Source organism: Homarus americanus, unplaced genomic scaffold, assembly GCF_018991925.1.
Source record: "Homarus americanus isolate GMGI-L3 unplaced genomic scaffold, GMGI_Hamer_2.0 scaffold22250, whole genome shotgun sequence".
NCBI lineage: Eukaryota > Metazoa > Arthropoda > Malacostraca > Decapoda > Nephropidae > Homarus > Homarus americanus.
In genome coordinates, this window is record NW_024741189.1 from 6,146,705 (window position 1) to 6,168,068 (window position 21,364).

General features: G+C 39.3%; 1 protein-coding gene across 1 annotated transcript; it reads left to right on the forward strand.

Moving 5' to 3' along the window:
- Nucleotides 1-10,728: 10,728 nt before the first annotated feature.
- On the forward strand, nucleotides 10,729-21,004 carry LOC121875714 (failed axon connections homolog). Its single transcript, XM_042380362.1, has 7 exons — nucleotides 10,729-10,765; nucleotides 14,099-14,252; nucleotides 16,060-16,192; nucleotides 17,213-17,409; nucleotides 18,309-18,517; nucleotides 18,633-18,749; nucleotides 20,663-21,004. The coding sequence occupies exons 2-7, from the start codon at nucleotides 14,122-14,124 to the stop codon at nucleotides 20,767-20,769; spliced, it is 894 nt and encodes a 297-aa protein (XP_042236296.1). The 5' UTR covers nucleotides 10,729-10,765; nucleotides 14,099-14,121; the 3' UTR covers nucleotides 20,770-21,004.
- The last annotated feature ends 360 nt before the right edge of the window (nucleotides 21,005-21,364 follow it).

Genomic DNA, 21,364 nt, shown 5'->3' on the forward strand with positions numbered 1-21,364 from the left:
TGAGAGAATGGAAAATCATGTCGCAATTTTTTGTATTTGCACTTTGAAAATAAATAAATAGATAAACAACCATTTACACCTCATGACATATTAATATATTGTCTCGTTCATTTCCTCTGTCTCTATACCTCATCAATCAAAAATATTCCAATAAAGGAAATAATGAGTTGCTTACTGACAAGTCACTTTCGTTCCCCCTCAGCACGCACCCCGGCCCAGGGTACAGTATCTGGAACACGGTGTTGTCTCCCCTTAAGGAAAACGGGGTCATCATCACACTTTAACTGGGTCAATTATCGTAAAAGTTCACTTCGTGTTGATAATCCCACGTTATTATTTATCGTCATATGGGACTAACACGCGTTATAATAGACACGGGTCATAACTTGTATTTATTTACCGAAGTTTAAGTTTAAGAAGATGTAGTGAGATAGTGGTAATAATAACAGTCTTCTTGATATGTACTAACAGACAGACACAAGAATTAGACAAAAATATGTACATCACATACAATCTTACTGAAAGACACTATTTTGTGTTGTAAGTAAACTTGGATTATTACTATTACATCTAATTAGTGCAACAAAAAGTTTTATATATTAATCTGATAAAGTACATCCATATTTACGTTTGGATGAAGTCTTTAACTGGGGATTGTTAACGTCGAATTGGTTGAGAAATAAACACAAATCTTAAACCACAAACATTCATATATTTTTTACAACAGGTGTTTCATTTACTGTATTTACGTATTTGCAAGATGGAGATGTTTCTTCTTTACTCTTTCCCGGTTTCCTGGCGCTGTGGGTGACTGTGACGACAAAAGTGAGTGTCCCTGTGGCGTCACAAACCTTTTTGTTTGTGTGATCTTGTACACGTGACGCCACAGATAACATGTTGCACACACAAGAGTGACGGGTGTGTGTGTGTGTGTGTGTGTGTGTGTGGCGTCACAGAGAGAGTGAATGTTACGTCATGGAGAGGTGCGTGTACGTGGCGTCACAGGGGTGTGCGTGAACGTGGTGTCACAGAAAGATGCGTGTACGTGTCGTCACAGGAGGGCGTGTGGGCGTGGCGTTTCAGCCAATGCTTCACACGCCACCTTACCTGTCCAAGATAGGGTCGACAGGTTAATAAGTGAAGGCTATTGTATACTCGATATATCCTATTAAGTCGCATTCGCGATTAAGATCATGTTTATTGAATATATTAAAAATTTGCTATTGTTTGTTATAATATAGTGAATTCTTATGAGAAATTAATCGTTTCTGATGAAATCTTGTTCAAATTCTGAATATTTTTGAGCGACAGATCATGTTGTCGTTTGTTTCTTAATGTGAATTTGACTTAAGGAACCTCAAGATGTAAACAATGTCCACAGTTCTCGTGTTTAAAAGTTTATAAACAAACGCTAAAATACTGATCTCATGGATGGAGATTATTATTACAGAGAAATGAACGACAAATGTGTTGTTCTGTACTCTTGGAAATTCTTTTATATGTGAAACTTTATTATTGAATCTGTTGACTCTTTTCTTATTAAAAAATCCAGATAATATTTTTTTTCGTAACTGCTGACTTTCACTTACATATTTCACCCCCCCCCAACCCCCTCCCTCATTTAAAATAAAATTATATTTCCCTTCCTTGTGCTTTATGAAGACAGTGTGTTTCTTGCCCATCAGATTTTTCTATTCTACTCTATGTGACAAATACTCAATAAAATTCAGAAATAATTTTGTTTTTCATTTACGACTTGATTATGATATATGATGGTAAACGCCGAGCTGACTGCTGGTCATTCGATATTAGACAACACATATCACTTCAGCCACTACTCATGTTGGCAGCCTAATTGATGGCGATTTTGTGCTCTTCCATCCCATTCCTCTCGAGAAGGAATGTGACGTAAGAATCATTGGTTATTTTTCTGTGCAAGAGCATAATGTTAGGGTAAGTTCTGTCTCTAAATGAATAGTAGTTTCTCCCTTATCTTATTAACGGTAGAAGAAATAAGAGGCCAGTAGAAAATTAATGGTTTCTTCTTCTTACAAATAAATTGCTCATATGTTATGGTCAATGAAAGTTATAGAAAATTACGACGGGATGAGGGGAAGATGAGGAGTATCCACGGGTCTGACTCACTAAGGCGCACACACTACGCTGAATATCATAGCCAGTAAAGTGAACCATTAGATCGAGAAATATATACCCAAGGCCAAACCCAGTGCCTCTAGGGAAAACAAGGAGACCGCTAAACATGAACCATGCGGCGGTCGACAAAGTTAAGAAGAAAACCCAGAAATTCAAGGCGTGGGTTAGGTCAAACGATGAGCAGGACAGGGGGATGTATGCAAGAGCCAGGAATCAAGCAAAGATAGAGTGTAGAAGGGCTGAAAAGGAGTTCCAGAGGCTGGTTGCAAGCGAGGTCAAGTCAAACCCAAAGGTGTTTTACCGCTATGCAAAGTCGGAATTAAAAACGCGAGTAGGAGTATCGAACCTGAAGTTTGAAGATGGTAGTTACGCAGATTCTGACCAGGACAAAGCTGAGGCATTGAACAGTTTCTTTTCCTCGGTGTTCACAAGAGAGGATGCGATCAGTTTTCCTGCGTTTGAGGGCAGACGGTTCGACACAGCACTGACCCACATTGTGTTCACAGAAGAGGTTATAAGAAATAACCTGTCAAAGCTAAAGGTTCATAAGAGTCTCGGCCCTGACATGGTGCATCCCAGAGTGCTAAGAGAGATGTACAACGAGCTTGCTGAGCCCCTGAAGATCATGTTCTGTAAATGCCTGGATGAGCAAAAGGTCCCCAGTGATTGGAAAATGGCTTACGTGAGTCCTGTCTTCAAGAAGGGCGATCGTCACTCCACGAATAACTATAGACCGGTGAGCCTGACCAGCATAGCATGTAAAGTACTTGAGAGCATTATAAGAGATGCCATGATGGAGCATCTACTACGAATCAACCTTGTAAAGGATTACCAACACGGTTTTACGCCGGGGCGCTCCCGCTTAACACAATTACTCAAGGTACTGGACGCTTGGACCCAAATTCTGGAGCAGGTGGTAATATCGACAATATATACCTAGATTTTGCCAAGGTTTTCGACAGCGTACTCCATGAAATGCTGACAATGAAACTGGAAGGGTACGGGATTCGGGGAAATATCCTAACGTGGATTGGAGACTTTCTCCATGTCCGCAAGCAGTGTGTGGTGATTAATGGAACGAAATCATCATGTTTACCCGTCACAAGCGGGGTACCACAGGGCAGTGTATTGGGCCCGCTGTTGTTTATTTGCTTCATAAATGACATGCCTGACGCTGTACATCCCTCCATACAAATGTTTACGGATGACGCCAAGTTATTTCGGGAAATTAAAAACCAAGCAGAGTGTGAAGAGCTGCAGAAGGATCTCTGTGAGCTTCAAGAATGGTCGAAAAAATGGCTGTTAAGATTCAATGTCACGGTGAGGAGGCGTATCATATGTCCCAACGGGACGAAAAAACTGCATTAATTGAGACTGAATGTGAAAAGGACCTAGGTGGTGTATGTTGACAACGAGCTGAAGTTATCGGGTCATTACGAGAAGAAGGTGAATGAGGCAACTAAATTATTAGGTTTTATAAGAAGGTCGTTCAGATATCTAGACGGTCCGTTCCTCGTAACGACCTTCAAGAGTGAGGTGCTTCCCCGTCTGGTCCCCGAGATATGCTTGGGACTGTCAGTTGATTGAAAATGTTCAAAGGCACCAGGTTGGTGCCTGCACTTCGGCACCTCAGCTACCCTGAGAGATTAGAGCGCCTGAAATTGCCTAGCTTATACTACAGACTGACAAGGGGAACCTAATTGAGGTGTATAAACATCTCAAAGGGCACTACTCAGTCGAGTGCCCTTACCTGGAGCTGTCGGAAGCTCGCCCCACAAGGGGTCACAGCTCAAGGTTAAAGAAACCGCAAGTCCAGAAAACTGTGAGGGGTAACTTTTTAGGAGTGAGAGTTGTGAACTCTTGGAACAATCTGCCAGAGAGTTTTGTGACGGCGCCGTGTGAACTCTTTTAAGACCAGACTTGACAAGCACTGGAGCAGGTTCAGATACATTCAGGAGCCAGTGCATGCCCAGTACTTGACAACAGTGCGTAACTGAGACGTGACCGTTCGCCCAAGCGACTAACGAGCCGATCAGTGGTGAAGAGGATAACAGTAAAAAGTAATAATATTAATTAGATGGTTGCCTTATTTACCTAATGGTCATCTTTTCTAGGGGTGTTAAATTACTAGAGGCAAGGTTCCCATTTCTGTATACAGTAATCCAGACTGGAACGTACGAGAGCTTTTACAGTTGATGGAGCATTTTTACCTGTGAATTTGAAGGTTCAATTTATAATGTATAAATCTCGGTTGACTTTTTTCACTGATGCTACCCACTTGTTGAGCAGCGTTTGGTGACTGAGCTGTCACAGAGCCAAAATCATTTTCTTTATCTCACAGTAACCAAGAGTGTTGTGAAGATAACTGATTAAGGTTGCTGTATCCTACGTGTAGGGTCTTACATTTTTTAATGTTAAAATGCATGTATTAGTTTTGTGACCATTTAGACAGTTCTTACAGATCTTCTAGCATGATTACTTCATTATCTTGACATGCTACCTTCTCAAATGCAGTATATTCGAGTCGTACGCAAACTTGTTGTACTCAACTGAGAACTTTTATCCAGTATGAATGTACTCCATTTCTGGCCACTTTTTGTCATTTGTCTTCGAGCCAGTTATTGAGCCACCGTAATATTTTGCCAGCGATGCCATGTGTCTGTATCTTGAATGCTAACCGTGAATGTGGGACTTGTCAAACACCATAGACAAATCCTTGTGTCCTCGGCAATCAGAATGAACCACTAGACTAGAGCGAACCCTGCAAGTCCTTTAGCCAAGTTAATGATTTTCAACCCACAGACTTACAGAACGAGTTAAACAACACGGCGCCTTTTTTTTTCTTTTTTTTTTAACAGGGATTAGCCCACCCAGGCACAGGTCACTGACCCACATCGGGACCTGGGGAGCGAAAATATAATAATAATAATAATAATAATAATAATAATAATAATAATAATAATAATAATAATAATAATAATAATAATAATAATAATAATAATAATAATAATAATAATAATAATAATAATAATAATAATAATAATAATAATAATAATAATAATAATAATAATAATAATAATAATAATAATAATAATAATAATAATAATAATAATAATAATAATAATAATAATAATAATAATAATAATAATAATAATAATAATAATAATAATAATAATAATAATAATAATAATAATAATAATAATAATAATAATAATAATAATAATAAAATAATAATAATAATAATAATAATAATAATAATAATAATAATAATAACAAAACTAATACTAATACTACTACTACTACTACTACTACTACTACTACTAATAATAATAATAATAATAATAATAATAATAATAATAATAATAATAATAATAATAATAATAATAATAATAATAATTCATAGTAAATGAAATTTATAATAAAATAAAAACAAAATAGAAAATAAAATAATAATAATAATCTGCCTACTCATGTTGCTCACGATATGTCTGATTTATGAAGAGTGACTAAGCAAATAGTACTTGATATTAAGAGTGAACAGCTACAGCAATATACACTATATCGGTCTACATGGGATCTGCCATGTTACTGATATGTAAATTGCATCGGTTTAACACCGAAATAAGGTTTCAAATCAAGGAACTTGCAGACAACAGAACCGCCGTCCACCTTTAGTAAGACATATGTGATTTTAAGTTTCAGTGTGGCACCAGTTGTTTCATGGCGCCTAACCCATCGTGATACTGTGGGTTAACTCACCCCAGTTCGCCGTTCTAACTCACCGTTAAATATACCTTTCATATCATGCGATGTCTCCCCGATAATTCCTCACTCCATTCAATGTAATATCCCGCTGATGACTGGCATGGCGTTGGTGTCCATTTATGACATCCACTTCGAGTCAAGTAATATATGATTTGAAGCCTCAGAGGATTCACATCGTTCGAAAACGTATATACTCATTCATGTTCAAAGGTCGCGGATGTAGAACTACCAACCGTTCAGAAACAGGTCAAGTAGCATTGTTCAGAAAACCTCGAATCACATCGATCCCATGGCTAACGATACTTTTGGAGGGACTGTGCAGCACATCCACTGGTAAGCCTTGGTCCACGTAGTCTGTTACCGTTTCAAAGAACATGAGTAGGTTTGTCAGATAGGATTTTTTTCCATGAAATCGTTTTAAAATGCGTTGATAAGACTGTGCTCGATCAGGTGTTAGATGATGGCATCCCATAGAATTTTCTCGATGAGTTTGTATATTATGTAATGTAGGCTGATCGGCCTGCAGTTTTTTGGCTGAGCATTTCCTACCCATCTTGTATACTGCGGTGCCGTTGGCTGATCTCCAGTCCCTAAGCGCTTTACCTTGATTCAAAGATTTCCTGAATAAGAATGGTGCAAATCTCGGTTGTCACCTCCATTCTCACCTTGGTCTGTGCTCCGTCCACTCCAGGGGCTACTTTCCTTTTGATGATATCGTCTGTAATTGCTATCTCTCATATAATTCATTTTCCACCCCTGAGGTATACATTCTCTTATGTACTGGCATGTTACCCACTGTCTCTTGTGTGAACACTGATGCAAAGTATTCACTTAAGGTATCAGCTGTTTGTCTGTCATCCTCCAGGGCCACACTGTTTTCGTCCTTTCGAGGGCCGACAGTATCCTTGGTTTTCATTTTACGCCTGGCATACGCTTAAAAAGGACTTCAGATCTTTCTTAATATTTTGAGGTAATTTCATCTCGGAATGCCGTTTGGCTGATCTAATTTCCAGACCGGCCACATTTAGGGTTCTTTTGTATACTACATAATCTGCATGATGCCCTGTGCTCCGGTATTTCTTCCACAGCTGGTATATTTCTTACAGGCTTTCGTAGGGAATACACTTCTCTTCTGTTAACTTAAGGATTTCCATGAAGTTTTGCATTGATTCGTTTAAGTCTGACTCCTTTCTAACGATTTCCTCAATGGTACTAACCCCAGGAATCAGCTGCTAAATTTCTTTATAAAGTCGTGATGCAACCTAACGTACGGTAAATAAGAGGTGCCAAAATCGTTTCTGAAAAGTCTCGTCATTATAAGGGATTCTAATATGTATAGCTCGATGTTTTGTCCTGGACTGCTGTGGACGTGAAATGAGGAGGCAAGTAAGGGAAGGTTTCGTACTTGTACCTCTGATGACCGGTATAGTACTTGCTAACAATGGGTAACAGTGAACTAACCAACAGACCGACCTCCTAGTAAAATGGCAAGTCAAGCAGGACGATCGTCACTCCACGAATAATTATAGGCCAGAGAACTCGACCAGTATAGTGTGTAAAGTACTTGAGAGCATTATAAGAGATGACAAGATGGAACATCTACTACGAAACAACCTTGTAATGGACAGTCAACATGGTTGACATAATTACTTAAGGTGCTGGGAAAAGCTACGAAATGATCCCTGTCAGCTTCACGATGGTCGAAAAAATGGCTCTTAAAATTCAATGTCACGAGATGTAAGAGGATGCATCTAGGTCGTACCAACAGTAAGGAGGCGTATCACATGTTCCAACGGGATGAAGAAACAGCGTTAACAGAGACCGAATGTAAAAAGGACCGGGGTGAGTATGTTGAGAACGAACTGGATTTCGCGGGCCATTGTGAGAAGAAGGTGACTCAAACAATTAAGTTAGTGGGTCTTATAACGTTCTTCAAGAGTGAGGTGCTTCCCAGAGATATGTTAGAGGCTGTCAGTTACTTGAAAGTGTACAAAGGAGAGCAACCAGACTGGTGCCTGTGTGACGGTACCTCAGTTAACCGGAAAGATTAAAACTCCTGCAGTTGCCGAGGAAGAGGTGACTTAATTGAAGTTTATAACCATCGCAGAAGACATTACTCAGTCGAGTGTTAATACCTGGAGTTGGCGGATACCTGCCCTACTAGGGATCACAGCTCAAGGTTGAAGAAGCCTCAATTTCGGAAAATTGGCCAGGCCAAACTTTTTAGAAGTGAGAAGTGTAAACTCTTGGAGCAATGTGCCAGTGTGTGTTGTGACGACACCGAGTGTGAGCTCATTCAAGACCATACTTGACCAACACTGACGCAGGTACTGATACATTCAGGAGCCAGTACAAGTACATGTCCAGTACTTGCCAACAGTACGTAATAAAGACGTGGCTAACCACCCAAGCAGCCAGCGAGCCGATGAGCGGCAAAGAGGATGAAAGTAAAGTAAGAGGATAATTTATTACTTTCTTTTAGATAATTTTGCCGAGTTGCCCTTAACATTGGCTTAGTTTCTCCTCACAGAAAATGAAGAACATATATTTAGGGGGTGACAAATTTATTTTCAATTATATTTTCTGAACCCATTTTTTTGTGAATAAAGATTTTTTAGTAAATAAATAGGCTGATTTACTCTGAATATCGTAGTCAAGGTTTCTGTCATGAATCACAAAATGTAAGTTCGGAGCGTCAAGGAACACTCGAACGCAATTATTCTATTCCCTAAAGAATGATTTTTTCCCGGATTCCATACAGTAAATAAGCGAAATAGTTCGCACTGTACACGAACGCTTAGTTTTCTAGTCTGTAATAACAGTTGATTTATAATACACACTTAAGAATTTTAATGATTTCGTGTAAAAATTCACAAAACAAATTAAGTTCCAATATTAGCAATGAGTATTGTACTGTGTCAATGTCCCCCGCCACAATATTCAAACGCTCTCTCCTATAGAGTCCGGTAGCACCCACAGATGGCGTTGTAGGGATGTAAACACACATTGAGAAGGTAAGAAGTTGTGAATTTTGTTAACTGTTTGCCACGATACTGGCGGGCAGTGAGGGCCGTCATCATTGTAATTCCCCACCCGCGATTGCAAGCAGTCTCCAAGCATATCTTCATAACCCGTAAACACTTATATATTCAGATTAAATCTAGTTGATATCAGGTGTTATCAGTGTTTGCTGCTTTGGGATGACGTTTCTATTAAGCCTCTCCTTTAAACACTACTGAACATGTATGAGTTTGTTACCACACTCTACAAAACCTTGTCTGGGACCTGAGGAATACCGTAATGTTACGTTTGTCTCAAAATACGGTACTGCAAATAATTTCTCAGTGTGATTAACTCAAATTACGACTGTAGGAGGGATGTTGACTAACGTAACAACCATTAATATCTTTAGTACTGATATATGAGGAACAGATAATATTGTTATTACTTATTTTTAAACTAGGTAGTGGCTATTGAGCCGGGTCGGACGGTAAAACAGTTCAAGGGCTGGTAAAATAGCCTACAGTTGTAAACAGCAGTGTCGTTTATTGTTCTTTATGGATGATATACCTAATTCAAATTAACCTCACCTGTGTTTGTGTACGAACCAGGTGACCCGGTTTAATACCCCTTGAGCTATTTTATTGTCCGACCCGGCTCAATAACCCTTGAGCTATTTTACTGTCCGACCCGGTTCAATAGCCACCCCTTTTAAAAACTATTGCTTCATTTTATGCATAATATTAAAACATTAATTTATGGAAAAAAACAACACTCGGTACAGCTGTAGTGAGCGTAGTTCTCATCACTTTCCTGAATTCGAATCTTGGCCAGAGACATGTATGACCCTACCAAACGTGGCAGGTTCCGTGCGGGTGCACCGGTTTCCTCCTGTACTAACACTCGACAGTAATGAACCAAACGCCTGAACTACTAGTAATGTGATAAGTGGTGAAATGTTAAATAAGTGAGAAACATAACATCTGACTATTGTATCCCTCGTTACTAATTTTGTTTTCTTTGATAAAATGCAGAGGAACTAATGGATTCCCATTGGCCAACTAATTTACCTAATAGCCACCCAGTAGAGGCAGGGGCGTATCCAGAGGGGGTTCTGGGGGTCCGGACCCCCCTTTTCATCAGGAAATCTAATGCTTTTTCTTTAATGCAGTATTGTACTCAGGCATTTTTGTATAGTAAAAAGTAATTACTCTAAACTTCAGAATATCTCCTAATATCCAGTGCACATGGCTTCGAAATGGCCTAAAATGTCCATAATATGGGTAAGAGATTTAAGAAATAATAATCGGGAGGGGGGGGGGGGCTTACAGGCCGGTGTTCTCGCCATGGTCCCCCACCAACAAGTTCTTGGACCCCCCCTTTGATATTCCTGGATTCGTCCCTGAGAGGTGGCCATGCCGAGGGAAGGAAGCTCAAGTAAAACTGTTGAGGATATTGTAAGTGCCAGTGGCAAACACTGTCTGATTATATTTTTATATGTGGCACCACTGTATTTATCATCTGGCTGGAAAATGTGCCATTACAAGTTAGTTGGACAGTAAATACCTGTATATGCCTGTACCTGTTATAATGTATTCCTTTTTTTATGTTTTTATAATTTTATCTAATAACTCAAAGTATGTAGAAAACTTAATTATGTAATATATATTAATTTAATATATGTGGGAAATCCTGGCGATTATCTGCTGTTATGTTTGGGCTGCCATCGGTGGGCAGGGTCGGCCTCACAGCTCACCTCACTGAAGATCACTCGTCACTCACTATCTACGGTCACTACGCCTAGTGCAGCAGTTGCGTTCGCTCGTGCTTTCTTGTTTTGAGTTGGGTGAGTTTTTACATAATTAATGGCGTTGTAAAGTATACAGTGTATTTTATTAATTGATAATAAAAGTATAGTAGCCTTGTTTAGTTTATTTGTACAAGTTTTCACATTATTTTTTTAGACTCATAAATATACCTGTAACTGGTGCAGAAACCCCATTACACAGTGAGTAATAGAATTTTATGTCACAATTTTCTAAATGTCGTCAGAATAGTGTAATTACCACCCTTGTTATGCGCAGTAATAACATTATAATAACAATTTAGGATTGAAGTAAAGTTGGACCATAGGGTCGAGTTCTGTGTACCGGGACACTTGATCTACAGAAGTAGTAACACCAGTTTACTTGACCTGACGCCACCTGTTTCATCCTCTGTTTAACAACATATATCATAAGTAACTGATTTACGGAACGCATCCTAATAAAATGCATAGTAACAAGGCCGGTTATCAGGGAATTTTATTTTGCAATTTTCGATTGTGCCAATGACCGATACTCTGATGAGGAAATATAAAGGACATGCGCTAACACACTTTCACAAAAATATAAAAATCGAAGAAATTAAATTTGCATCTGATGAGAGGACGAAGAGATGAAGACTGATAACCATGATCATATTCATAATTATCATCAGATGAATGAGATACGAGTCGAACAATACAAGAACAGTAGGCAAGATTATCACTTTCCGAGTCTGGTATCTCGTGGTTCCCTTAGTAACTCGACTAAAGATTAGATATTTATAGATTCCACTGTAACAATGTCAGGAGTGTTTCCCGCCAAGAGTGAGCCAATCGCAGGGACCTGCGAGGGTGAATGCCTTAGGCCTAAACCAATACGAGAACCTGTGAGACATGACGTCATGAAAAGGTGGCGCCCTTTGTGGGCAACGCAGTTTGAAAAATACGTCTGGTTTGGGGGAGAATTAAGTGTGGTCGTGTGGGTCGTCTTCACACATGGCGGGATTATATGCGAGTACCCATCAGGTTCTATCCGTTTCAAGAAATTTATTGTGTTTCATGTGAACCCTGGTTAACTAGATAGGAAGATAAATTATTGTTTTGAAGCGTAACTGTTCACTTTGAGTAATGTCGTTAATAAACGAAGAACCGTTATGATTGGTCTCAGTTCCCTTGAGTATGGAGTAGAGTATTGCCCTTTCTAATTGTCTTTGGTGAATACAGTAATACAGTGAGCCACTAAAAAAAACCTAACCTACCACCTGGTATCCGTTCCCAGTTATCACCGGTTACACCATTATTCCCCAGTTATTCTCTCTCCCTCTCTCTCTCCCCTGATATCAGATTACCCTCTGGTGTGAGGTCTTACATTCCTTAACACCCCTCAACCTATCACAAATCATAAACAAGTCTCCCTCTCTGTCTCCCTAACTGGAATCTACTTAGCCACAGACTACCTTAAAGAAAATGGATGTGGGGTAATATTCTGTGACTCTTAAAGTGCTTTGAAATCAATGAACAGCCCGTCAGGTTCTATGTCTAAAGTTGTATGTGATATTAAAAGAAATGTGATAACTGCCAATGAGAGCAACTGTCGTATCGAATTTGTATGGATTCCGTCCCATGTTGGAATCAGGTATCATGACCGTGATGATAGACTGGCCAATGAGGCATGTAAGAAAGAAAATGTTGACCGTGACCTTGGCCTGTCCAATGCTGTAATTAAAAACATTAAGTCAGAATCATGAACTCTGATCTAGAAAAACTGAGAAATGCAGAGAGACCTGACAGTTGTAGCATTAGTAAATATGACAAATTTTGTGACGAGAGGTACCGGTATGGCCAGCATAAGGACAGAACCAGAATTATGCTAGGATACAAACACATCTGGCAAGTTAGTAACGCTGTACCCATACCGGAACACTCAGCATGTAAAGTTTGTGATGAACCTTTAAAGCATACACTTGAACACTTTATTATTGAATGTGGCACTGTCAAAGACTTCAGGCCACCTGGCTTATTGTACCATGAATTTTGTAATCACTATATTGAATCGGGGGTGCTTGGGGACATTCTTGCTGTTTATCCCAAATGTGCTAGCCCACACTGATTAGTCTTCAATTAGAACACGACGTCCAATGTATATGAACCAATGTCTTGCATGGCAGCGAACAGTGACATCACCCACATGACTCTGACCTATATATACTGCTAATGAATATGATGTATTGCTTTGTGTACGAACCTCTGTCCTGCATGGCAGTGAACAGTGACATCACCCACATGAATCTGATCTATGTATATATGTGTAGGTATGTGTATGCTTATAAAGTTGACATACAGAGAGTGACGAACAAAGAAGGAACGAATTAAGAATAAGAAAATAAAATGTGAGAATAAAGAAAGAGTAAAAGTAAGTAAAAGTAAATAAATAAGAAATAAGGAAGAACAGAATAGAAAGGTAAATAACACAGCTATTATTGTTACACCACGTTATCGACAATACTGTACTCGACAGATAATGTCACACTCCACTACCTTGCTGACGACTGACAAGCACATCATTATCATTCCCCTCTAATACTTAATTATATCGTCTTGTTATAGTTCTTCTTTAACCCTATATTCCTTTTCTTTCAATTTGACGCCAGTCGAGACCCATTTCTGTATTTTAAGAAGATCGTGTCGACATTACAAGCACCTTCATTCGTTTTCCTTTAAGTCACCAGTGTTAAATCACCCGTGTTTTAATTTTCCTGGTGTCCGTGTTTTGATTTCCGAACTTTCATGATTTATTTTTTTGTATCTAGCTCCGTGTTTTAATCTTTTCTACCTCCCATGTTTTCATCACACATCTATGCCATAAACTCGGGTTCCTTCTGACACTTGGTGAGGTGAGGGTTGGGAGGGTAGGGAGGGAGGGAGGGAGGGAAGCGTATGTAGCGATATGTAATCAGTAATTGTTTGGTGATCAGTCTCTAGATAAAGTAGTGCTTGAACTGTTGTCTCCGTACTATCTTTAAGTGTACTTTGTCTTCTAAATGATTATAAAGCTATCTAATTTCATTAATATCTATGTATATTTGGTTAGCTTGAAGTGTGTTTTATTGTTATAGATGACGAAGGAAGAAGAAAAATGACAATCGTCTATGACTATATTTAAATAGATTTCGAAGCTATATGTGATTAGGTTCGTTCGTTTTAATGTGTTTTAGGAGATTGGGGAAGCAGACAGTTTCTATTCTTATGGAACTAGTTTGAAGTAGGTTTAATATAATCGAGTTGTTTATAAAACTCTTTGATTCCATTACTATAAGTATATGACTAAAGTGGTGGTGGTTATCTTTTATAGCTGACGGTGTTTGAGGTCTACAGAGTGGGTGAGCAAGTGGGTACTGATGATGGAGGGCGTGGTAGGGGTGGTGTGGCCGAGGGACTGGTTAGGTCGGGGCAGGACGCTCCTCGCCTCACTAGGAATAATCTTCCTCACCAGAAAGTTCATCAAATACAGGAAAAAGACACAACTCAGGTAAGGAACATTAAATGTCCATCTCGATACTCAATTTATCTTATGTAAAGGTCAATGGTGTCATATGTGAATAATTGTATTTTTGGTTGATGTGACAAATGTAAGGTCATAATATGGCAGTGTAACCAGTATAATTTACATACTGTATAATTTAGTGTAAGTAATTAATAACTTAACAACCATGGATGTATAATTATGAACATTCATTATTCAATGACTTGTTGAGGGTAGAGGTTGTTCATAGGTTATGGCGCTTGGCGTGGGACTAAACACCCCGCGGATGTTTTGTCTTGTCCGAGTGTCGCAGTATGATGCAACTCTCTCTCTAAGTTGTAGATAATTCTTTCAACACTAAATAGATTGCTCATATGTGGTAATTGGATACTTTGCTTCACACTTGCAATGCGTCAAGTATGTTAGATAGTTAGTTAAGTAGTATATATATAGAGAATGGCACCGCCAGTTAAGAGTGATTCATGGGTCAAAGGGATCATTTACCAGCCGCTTATTTACACACGTAAATTAAACACCACTGACTGTTGTTCGGCTTGACATCCCACGGAGGTGATTACTTCCTCCTTCGAGAACCTTCTAGAAGCTTGACTCATAGATCGTTCTGGTGGCGAGTGCGGGAATTACTCTATATGGTCATGGCATGGCTAAGCCCCTTAGCTAGTCTTTAGCTGGACCCCACAAAAGCCTGCCTCAGTTCTAGCACGACTCACACCGAGAACTCTTCGGTACTAGATCACGGGCCAGCCTAATTTACTGTACAGTATTAAGATTTGTAAATATCACAATGTGCATAAACACCAATCTTGTGTATAATTTTCCCACTTTTATGGAAGACGTGAATGTCCAGATGGACAACAATTATCGACAGTCTCAGTCACCTCACTGAAATCAACGGGACTCTAAATAACTACAAGCAAATTACTTTTAAGTGGAACTGTATACTGACAAGTCCGACTCCTCACAGGCCTTACAAGTTACAGGTCTACAGCAGTGCATCCATAAACACAGATGTGAGAACCCAGGGTCTGGTTGTTTGAGTCGTGAGATTATCCATAATATGAATGTTTATGGTCAACAGCAGTGTCTTGGTCCCATGTTTGTCTTGCTCAGAAAATTTGTAGATGGCGGGTCTAAATTTTCACCTATTAGAAAATGGACAAATATTGAAATGTAAAGCAAAATAAAAAAATAAAAAGTAGCGTTACACTTACCACGGCTCATGTTCTGAAACACATTATGAAGCATTTGGGCGAAGTTTCTCCGTCAATGTCAATGAAGCTTCGAGGTTCGTTTCTAAACCACCAAAATTTGTCTCTGTTTACTAGAGACAAATGTGTGATGAGTGATTACAAATTAATATTTAAGAGAAACGTTTAATATTCCTCAAAGTGCTTGTTATTGTTCTATAAACCGTTTGTCATTCCTCTCATAATATCTCGTACATTTTGCCTAACCAAAATTTTTGTAGATTTACAAACAAACTATATCGGACTGTATCTGTCTTCGCGTGGCTATGGGAAGTGATTCTCCATAACGGTGCCTGGACAAGATATAAGTTTCATACAATTAAAAAAAAGAACGGCCGCGTGTGTTTAATAAATGTGTCTACCACACCGAGATAAGGTGGGGTTAACGGGTTCCCTGTGAAACACCAGTACCACTGTTGGCTCGGTCACTTTTACACCTATAGTGGTAGAGCAGGCGGTTGCGCGCCAGGTACACAGATACATAGATTAATATGTAAATGGCTCTCTGGGTCCAAAGTATGACGGCAGTGTGTTTGTGTGGTCAGGCGTGAGTGGGACAGTGTGGGGAAGGACGTGGTATTACTCCACCAGTTCGCCTCAGGCAAATACTGCCCCAACCTCAGCCCCTTCGCCCTCAAGCTCGAATCGTTCTTCAGGCTCGCCAACATCAAATACAAGGTAAGTACTGTCTCTCAATATATATATATATATATATATATATATATATATATATATATATATATATATATATATATATATATATATATATATATATATATATATATATATATATATATATATATATATATATATATATATATGCATATATATATATATATGCATATATATATATATACGCTATATATATATATATATATGCATATATATATGCATATTAATAATAATAATATGTGTGTATATGTGTGTGTGTATGTGTGTGATAATGTGTGTATCAACAACAGTGAATAATATATATATATATATATATATATATATATATATATATATATATATATATATATATATATATATATATATATATATATATATAGGATGTTCCGTAAAAACCTGTCATGTGCTGTAACTATTGAGAATTGACACTTGGTCATTTCGTAATTTATCTTTATTTATGTCTGAGGAATACACCCCCTGAATTATGAAAGGTATTTACGGAACACCCTGTTTATACCGGCACTCTTATTGCTCTATCCAAAAACATGTTTTTCTCAAATTTTCTATATATACTTATAAAAGTATGGTGATCCTTATAATACTAGTGGAAAAACTTACATGAAAGAGACAGACAAAGATTATGATCATTTCAACCATCTATATATATGACAGTTAGTTCATAATTATGAGACATCAATCATTGTGGGTTCAGGAAAATGAGAAAATGGAAGAGGAGAGAGAGACTCCTATAGACCTACACACCTCCAATAAAAGCTCCCATTTGAGGGAGAGAATGAACCCGTGATGCTTTTGATTCTGGTAATCTTATGACGTACCGGGAAATAGGATGTAAGAATGGCAGGAATTACGTCCGATTTAAGTCAGTGGCTCTAATACCAAAAGTAATGTATAACTGTGTTCCTCCAGTGTGTGTGTGTGTGTGTGTGTGCGTGTGTCATGTATCTCTATCTGGAAGAAGACGTGTATGTGTCATTAGGATTTTCCCCTTGGCATTATCTCCCCCAGGTGGACACCAAGACCCCATTTGGACCAAAGGGTAAATGCCCGTGGATCACCATCAACGGGGAGGACGTGGCTGACTCAGAGTTCATCGTGGAGCACATCACCCAGCGCTACCAAGTCCAGATAGACGCACGCTTGGACCCTCACAAAGCCGCCACCCTGCAAGCTGTGAGAGTTTTGGTCGACGAACATCTATTCTGGTGGGTGTTTGAGGAGGAGTGGTGGTGGTGGGTATAGTGGTAGTGGAGGGGTCGGTGGTGGTGGTGGAAGAGGGGTGGTGGTTGTGGAGGAGGGGTAGTGATGGTGGTTGTGGAGGAGGGGTGGTGGTTGTGGAGGAGGGGTAGTGGTTGTGGAGGAGGGGTAGTGGAGGAGGGGTAGTGGTGGTGGAGGAGGGGTAGTGGAGGAGGGGTAGTGGTGGTGGGGTAGTGGTGGTGGAGGAGAGGTGGTGGAGAAGGAGTAGTGGTGGTAATGGAGGGGTGGTTGTGGTGGAAAAGGAGGGGTGGTTGTGATGGAAAAGGAGGGGTGGTTGTGGTGGAGAAGGTGTATTGGTGGTGGTGGGTCGACAGAGGGATAGTAGTTGTGGAGAGGTAAAGATAATTTGGTTGGGGTGGTAATGGTGGTGACGCTGGGAGTGGTAATGGAGGGTGGGAGCATCAGTCTTAAGGGTAGTAGTGGTGTTAGGGGTAGTGGTGAGTTGGTGGTTGGCAACAGTAGGGGTTTGCGTTAAGCGAGAGAGGCGATAGTAGTGATGGTAAGGAGTACTGGTAGAATGAATTAGTAAAGACAGTCGGGGAGAAGGGGGAGTAGGGATAAAAATAGGTGATGCAGGATACTACTAAAAGGAAATAGTTAAAATGACGAGGGAGGAGGGGAGCAATACAAGGAAAAACAGTGAACGAAATATATATATATATATATATATATATAAAGCTGACAGAGTGTACGAAGCTTCAGGAAAAACCTACACAAATATATTAGAGAAATGTGGAAAAATATTGGTACTTGGAAAACAATCAGCCAAGGTGTGTTTAAATGGGTTCGGGGATACGAAACTTTGAAAATAAAAAATTTTGGTTATTAAATTTTGACTGTGTTGCAGGTGTGTTTTGACGTGGCGCTACTGGGTGGACGGGTGTGTCACGTTCCTTAAGTCACAGTCATTCAGCCCCTTCTTACGGTTTGTGTTCCCGCTGTTCATGAAATCCGGGATAAGGCGTCGGTCCAGAGAACAAGGTATAGGTCGCCACACCCCTGAGGAGATCTACCACATCTGCAAGAAGAACTGTAGCACCCTGGCCGGAGTACTGGGTACGTCCTCACTCCCGCTACACCAGCCATGACAAACCCTTCCCTCTTTACTTTGTGGAATATAAAGATAATTTCATAAAGATACATGAAAAAGAATCTTCTTTTCTGTCACTAGGTGAGGACAAGTTCTTTGGTGGGGAGGAGCCATGTACGGTGGACTGTGCGGTGTTTGGTCAGCTCGCACAGCTTATGTGGAACGCCCCAGGATCCCGCTACGAGGCTCTAGTGACCAGTGAGTAACATTCACACAAGCACACTCATACTCACACACATTCACACTAACACTCAGGGACACTCACATGCATACCATTAGATCAGGTGAAATAACTATCAGTACATGAAGGTTATTTAATGACCCAGTAGACAGTACAGTTATACCCTACACTATACGTCAGTAGTGGTTACAATACAACGATCAGTAAACAATAGGTTACAGAACACAACAGCTGGCGCCTCTACCAGGTACTGGAGTTAGTGGGATCACCTGAAGATTAGAAATCCCAGTTTATTTCACCCCATAATAATTAGGTTAGGATTAAGGTGTATAATCATCAGGTGAAATAAGCTGGGTATCATCTAATCATCAGGTGATCCATTTACTGCGCAGATCTTTACCTGTGTAATTAGGTTGCTGCATGTGACCCAGCGGGACACTGTGTAACAAGGGTTTTAATGTTAAATTTGAAAATGCAGCTCAACAGGACTTTAAAATCACTAGTTAGTTTCAAACCATGTCCGTTGCAGCTGCCATTTTGAAATTAAAACGGATGGTCATTGTATTATAATTTGTGATACTATAACTCAACTACCCTTAACTTTTGTTGCTTTTTCATATATATATATATATATATATATATATATATATATATATATATATATATATATATATATAAGAACATAATAATGGAGGAAACTGCAGCGGGCCTATTAGCCCATACTGGTCATTCCCATTTACACCCAGCCCTTATTGCTCATATAGCCATCCAACCTAAGTTTGAAGCTATCCAGCGTATTTGAGTTAATGATGTGATGTAACCTTTGTAATGTTCCCTTTCTTTAGCCCTAACTTCCATTTATACACCTCGATCATGTCGCCCCTCACTCTACGTCTCTCGAAGAAGTGCAAATTAAGATGCTTTAACCTGTCTCTACACTCAAGGTTCCTAATGCCCGGGATTAGTCTTGTCATTCTCCTCTGAATTCTTTCCAAGGATTCTATATCTATTCTGTAATACGGTGACCAGAATTGAACTGAGTAAATCCAAGTGAGGTCTCACAAGCGCAAGATATGGTTTTAAGATGACCTCGCTAGTCTTGTAACTAACACTCCTTTGTATGAACCCAAGTACTTTATTAGCTTTGTTTCGAGCAAATACACATTGTTTACTTGGCTCAAGATTCCTACTTATCATTACTCCTAAATCTCTCTCGCAGTCGGATTTCTCAATAACATCGTTGTTCATCTGGCATCTGGTTTTCCTGTTTACATCTCCTATACTGAGTAATTAACATTTGTCCACATTGAATTTCATCTGCCATTTTCAGACCATTCATAAGAACATAAGAAAGTGGGATACTGCAGGAGGCCGACTGGCCCATACAGGGCAGATCTTCCTGTAGTTTTGCGGAGTCCTCGTCAGATTTATTTATATATAAATTTTTTTTCGTTTATAAAATCCACAGAATGTATTGTAGAGGATTTTCTGATCAATTGTTATACTCTATGAATAATATAGTGGGTTGTCATTTTGAATTCAAGATGGCGGGCTTGACGGACACCCTTTGAAAGTGGTAACAAATGACTTTGAGGACCTTTACGGCTGTACCTGCACAAAAGATGTTCCGCTGGGTCATATGCTGCTACCCTTCTAGTGCATTTAAATTGAGAGGCGAAGAACACACTGTTTTAATATCAGTACACTGTCCATAGTCTCTTGTCAACCTTTAAGAGGCAATAAACTTTACGAAGGGATAACATTTTTATATAACTACAAACGAGAATTATATTTTTGTTCATCGGCAAAAAGTTGAGATTTTATTTTTGCTGTTTGATTTTACTATTGCAATAAGTTTTCATTTAAGCAACTTATATTATTTATAATTATTTTTACTTGACTAAATAAGGAAGCGTGTGTGTCTTTACAGAGGTGCACCCAAGTCTGGCCCGTTACTGCCTCAGTATGAAGGAAAAACTGTACCCAGATTGGAACAAACTACTCAAACCCCTCTCTGTGATGCCTACCACCCTCTGAAGGACGTCTGCCACCCTCTCTGTGACACCTACCACTCTCTGAAGGACATTTGCCACCATCTAAGAGGACGCCTGCCACCCTTGCAACAGATACATGTAACACCCTTCAGTGCACCAGCGTTCATAGACAGGCCCATATTTGCCAACTAGTTATAATCCTGACAGCTCTGTCCTCTTGTTCAACCTTATTACTGTACAACCCATGTTGTACTGCTCCCCCATTATACTTATGTTTTTCAATTCCACTGTAATTTATGTATAAAAAAAAAGTATATATATATTGAAGTGATAACCGTGGTAACATTATGAGATGTTCTTATTACCACCATGCTATTGTACTATTCCAGATGATACTAAATGTTACATAATACTTCCTTGAGATAAATGTATAGTATATATCAGGTGCCTAAAAGAGAGCGCAGGTTCTCAACTGGCTCAGCCATGTTAATATTGTTATTATTATCCACTCTGTATCTGTGTTTTTTTTGGGCTAAATAAACTGTTTCAATTCAATTCAATTCATTCAATTCACTACGCACGTGCCTATATTTCATAAGAACATAAGAAAGTGGGATACTGCAGGAGGCCGACTGGCC

Bases quoted from the DNA above. Each gene is read 5' to 3' on its own strand.
- LOC121875714 (XM_042380362.1), top strand. From the start codon at position 14,122: ATGATGGAGGGCGTGGTAGGGGTGGTGTGGCCGAGGGACTGGTTAGGT. The intron at 14,253-16,059 runs GTAAGGAACATT...TTGTGTGGTCAG, and splicing joins AGGAAAAAGACACAACTCAG to GCGTGAGTGGGACAGTGTGG. The intron at 17,410-18,308 runs GTGGGTGTTTGA...ACTGTGTTGCAG, and splicing joins GTCGACGAACATCTATTCTG to GTGTGTTTTGACGTGGCGCT.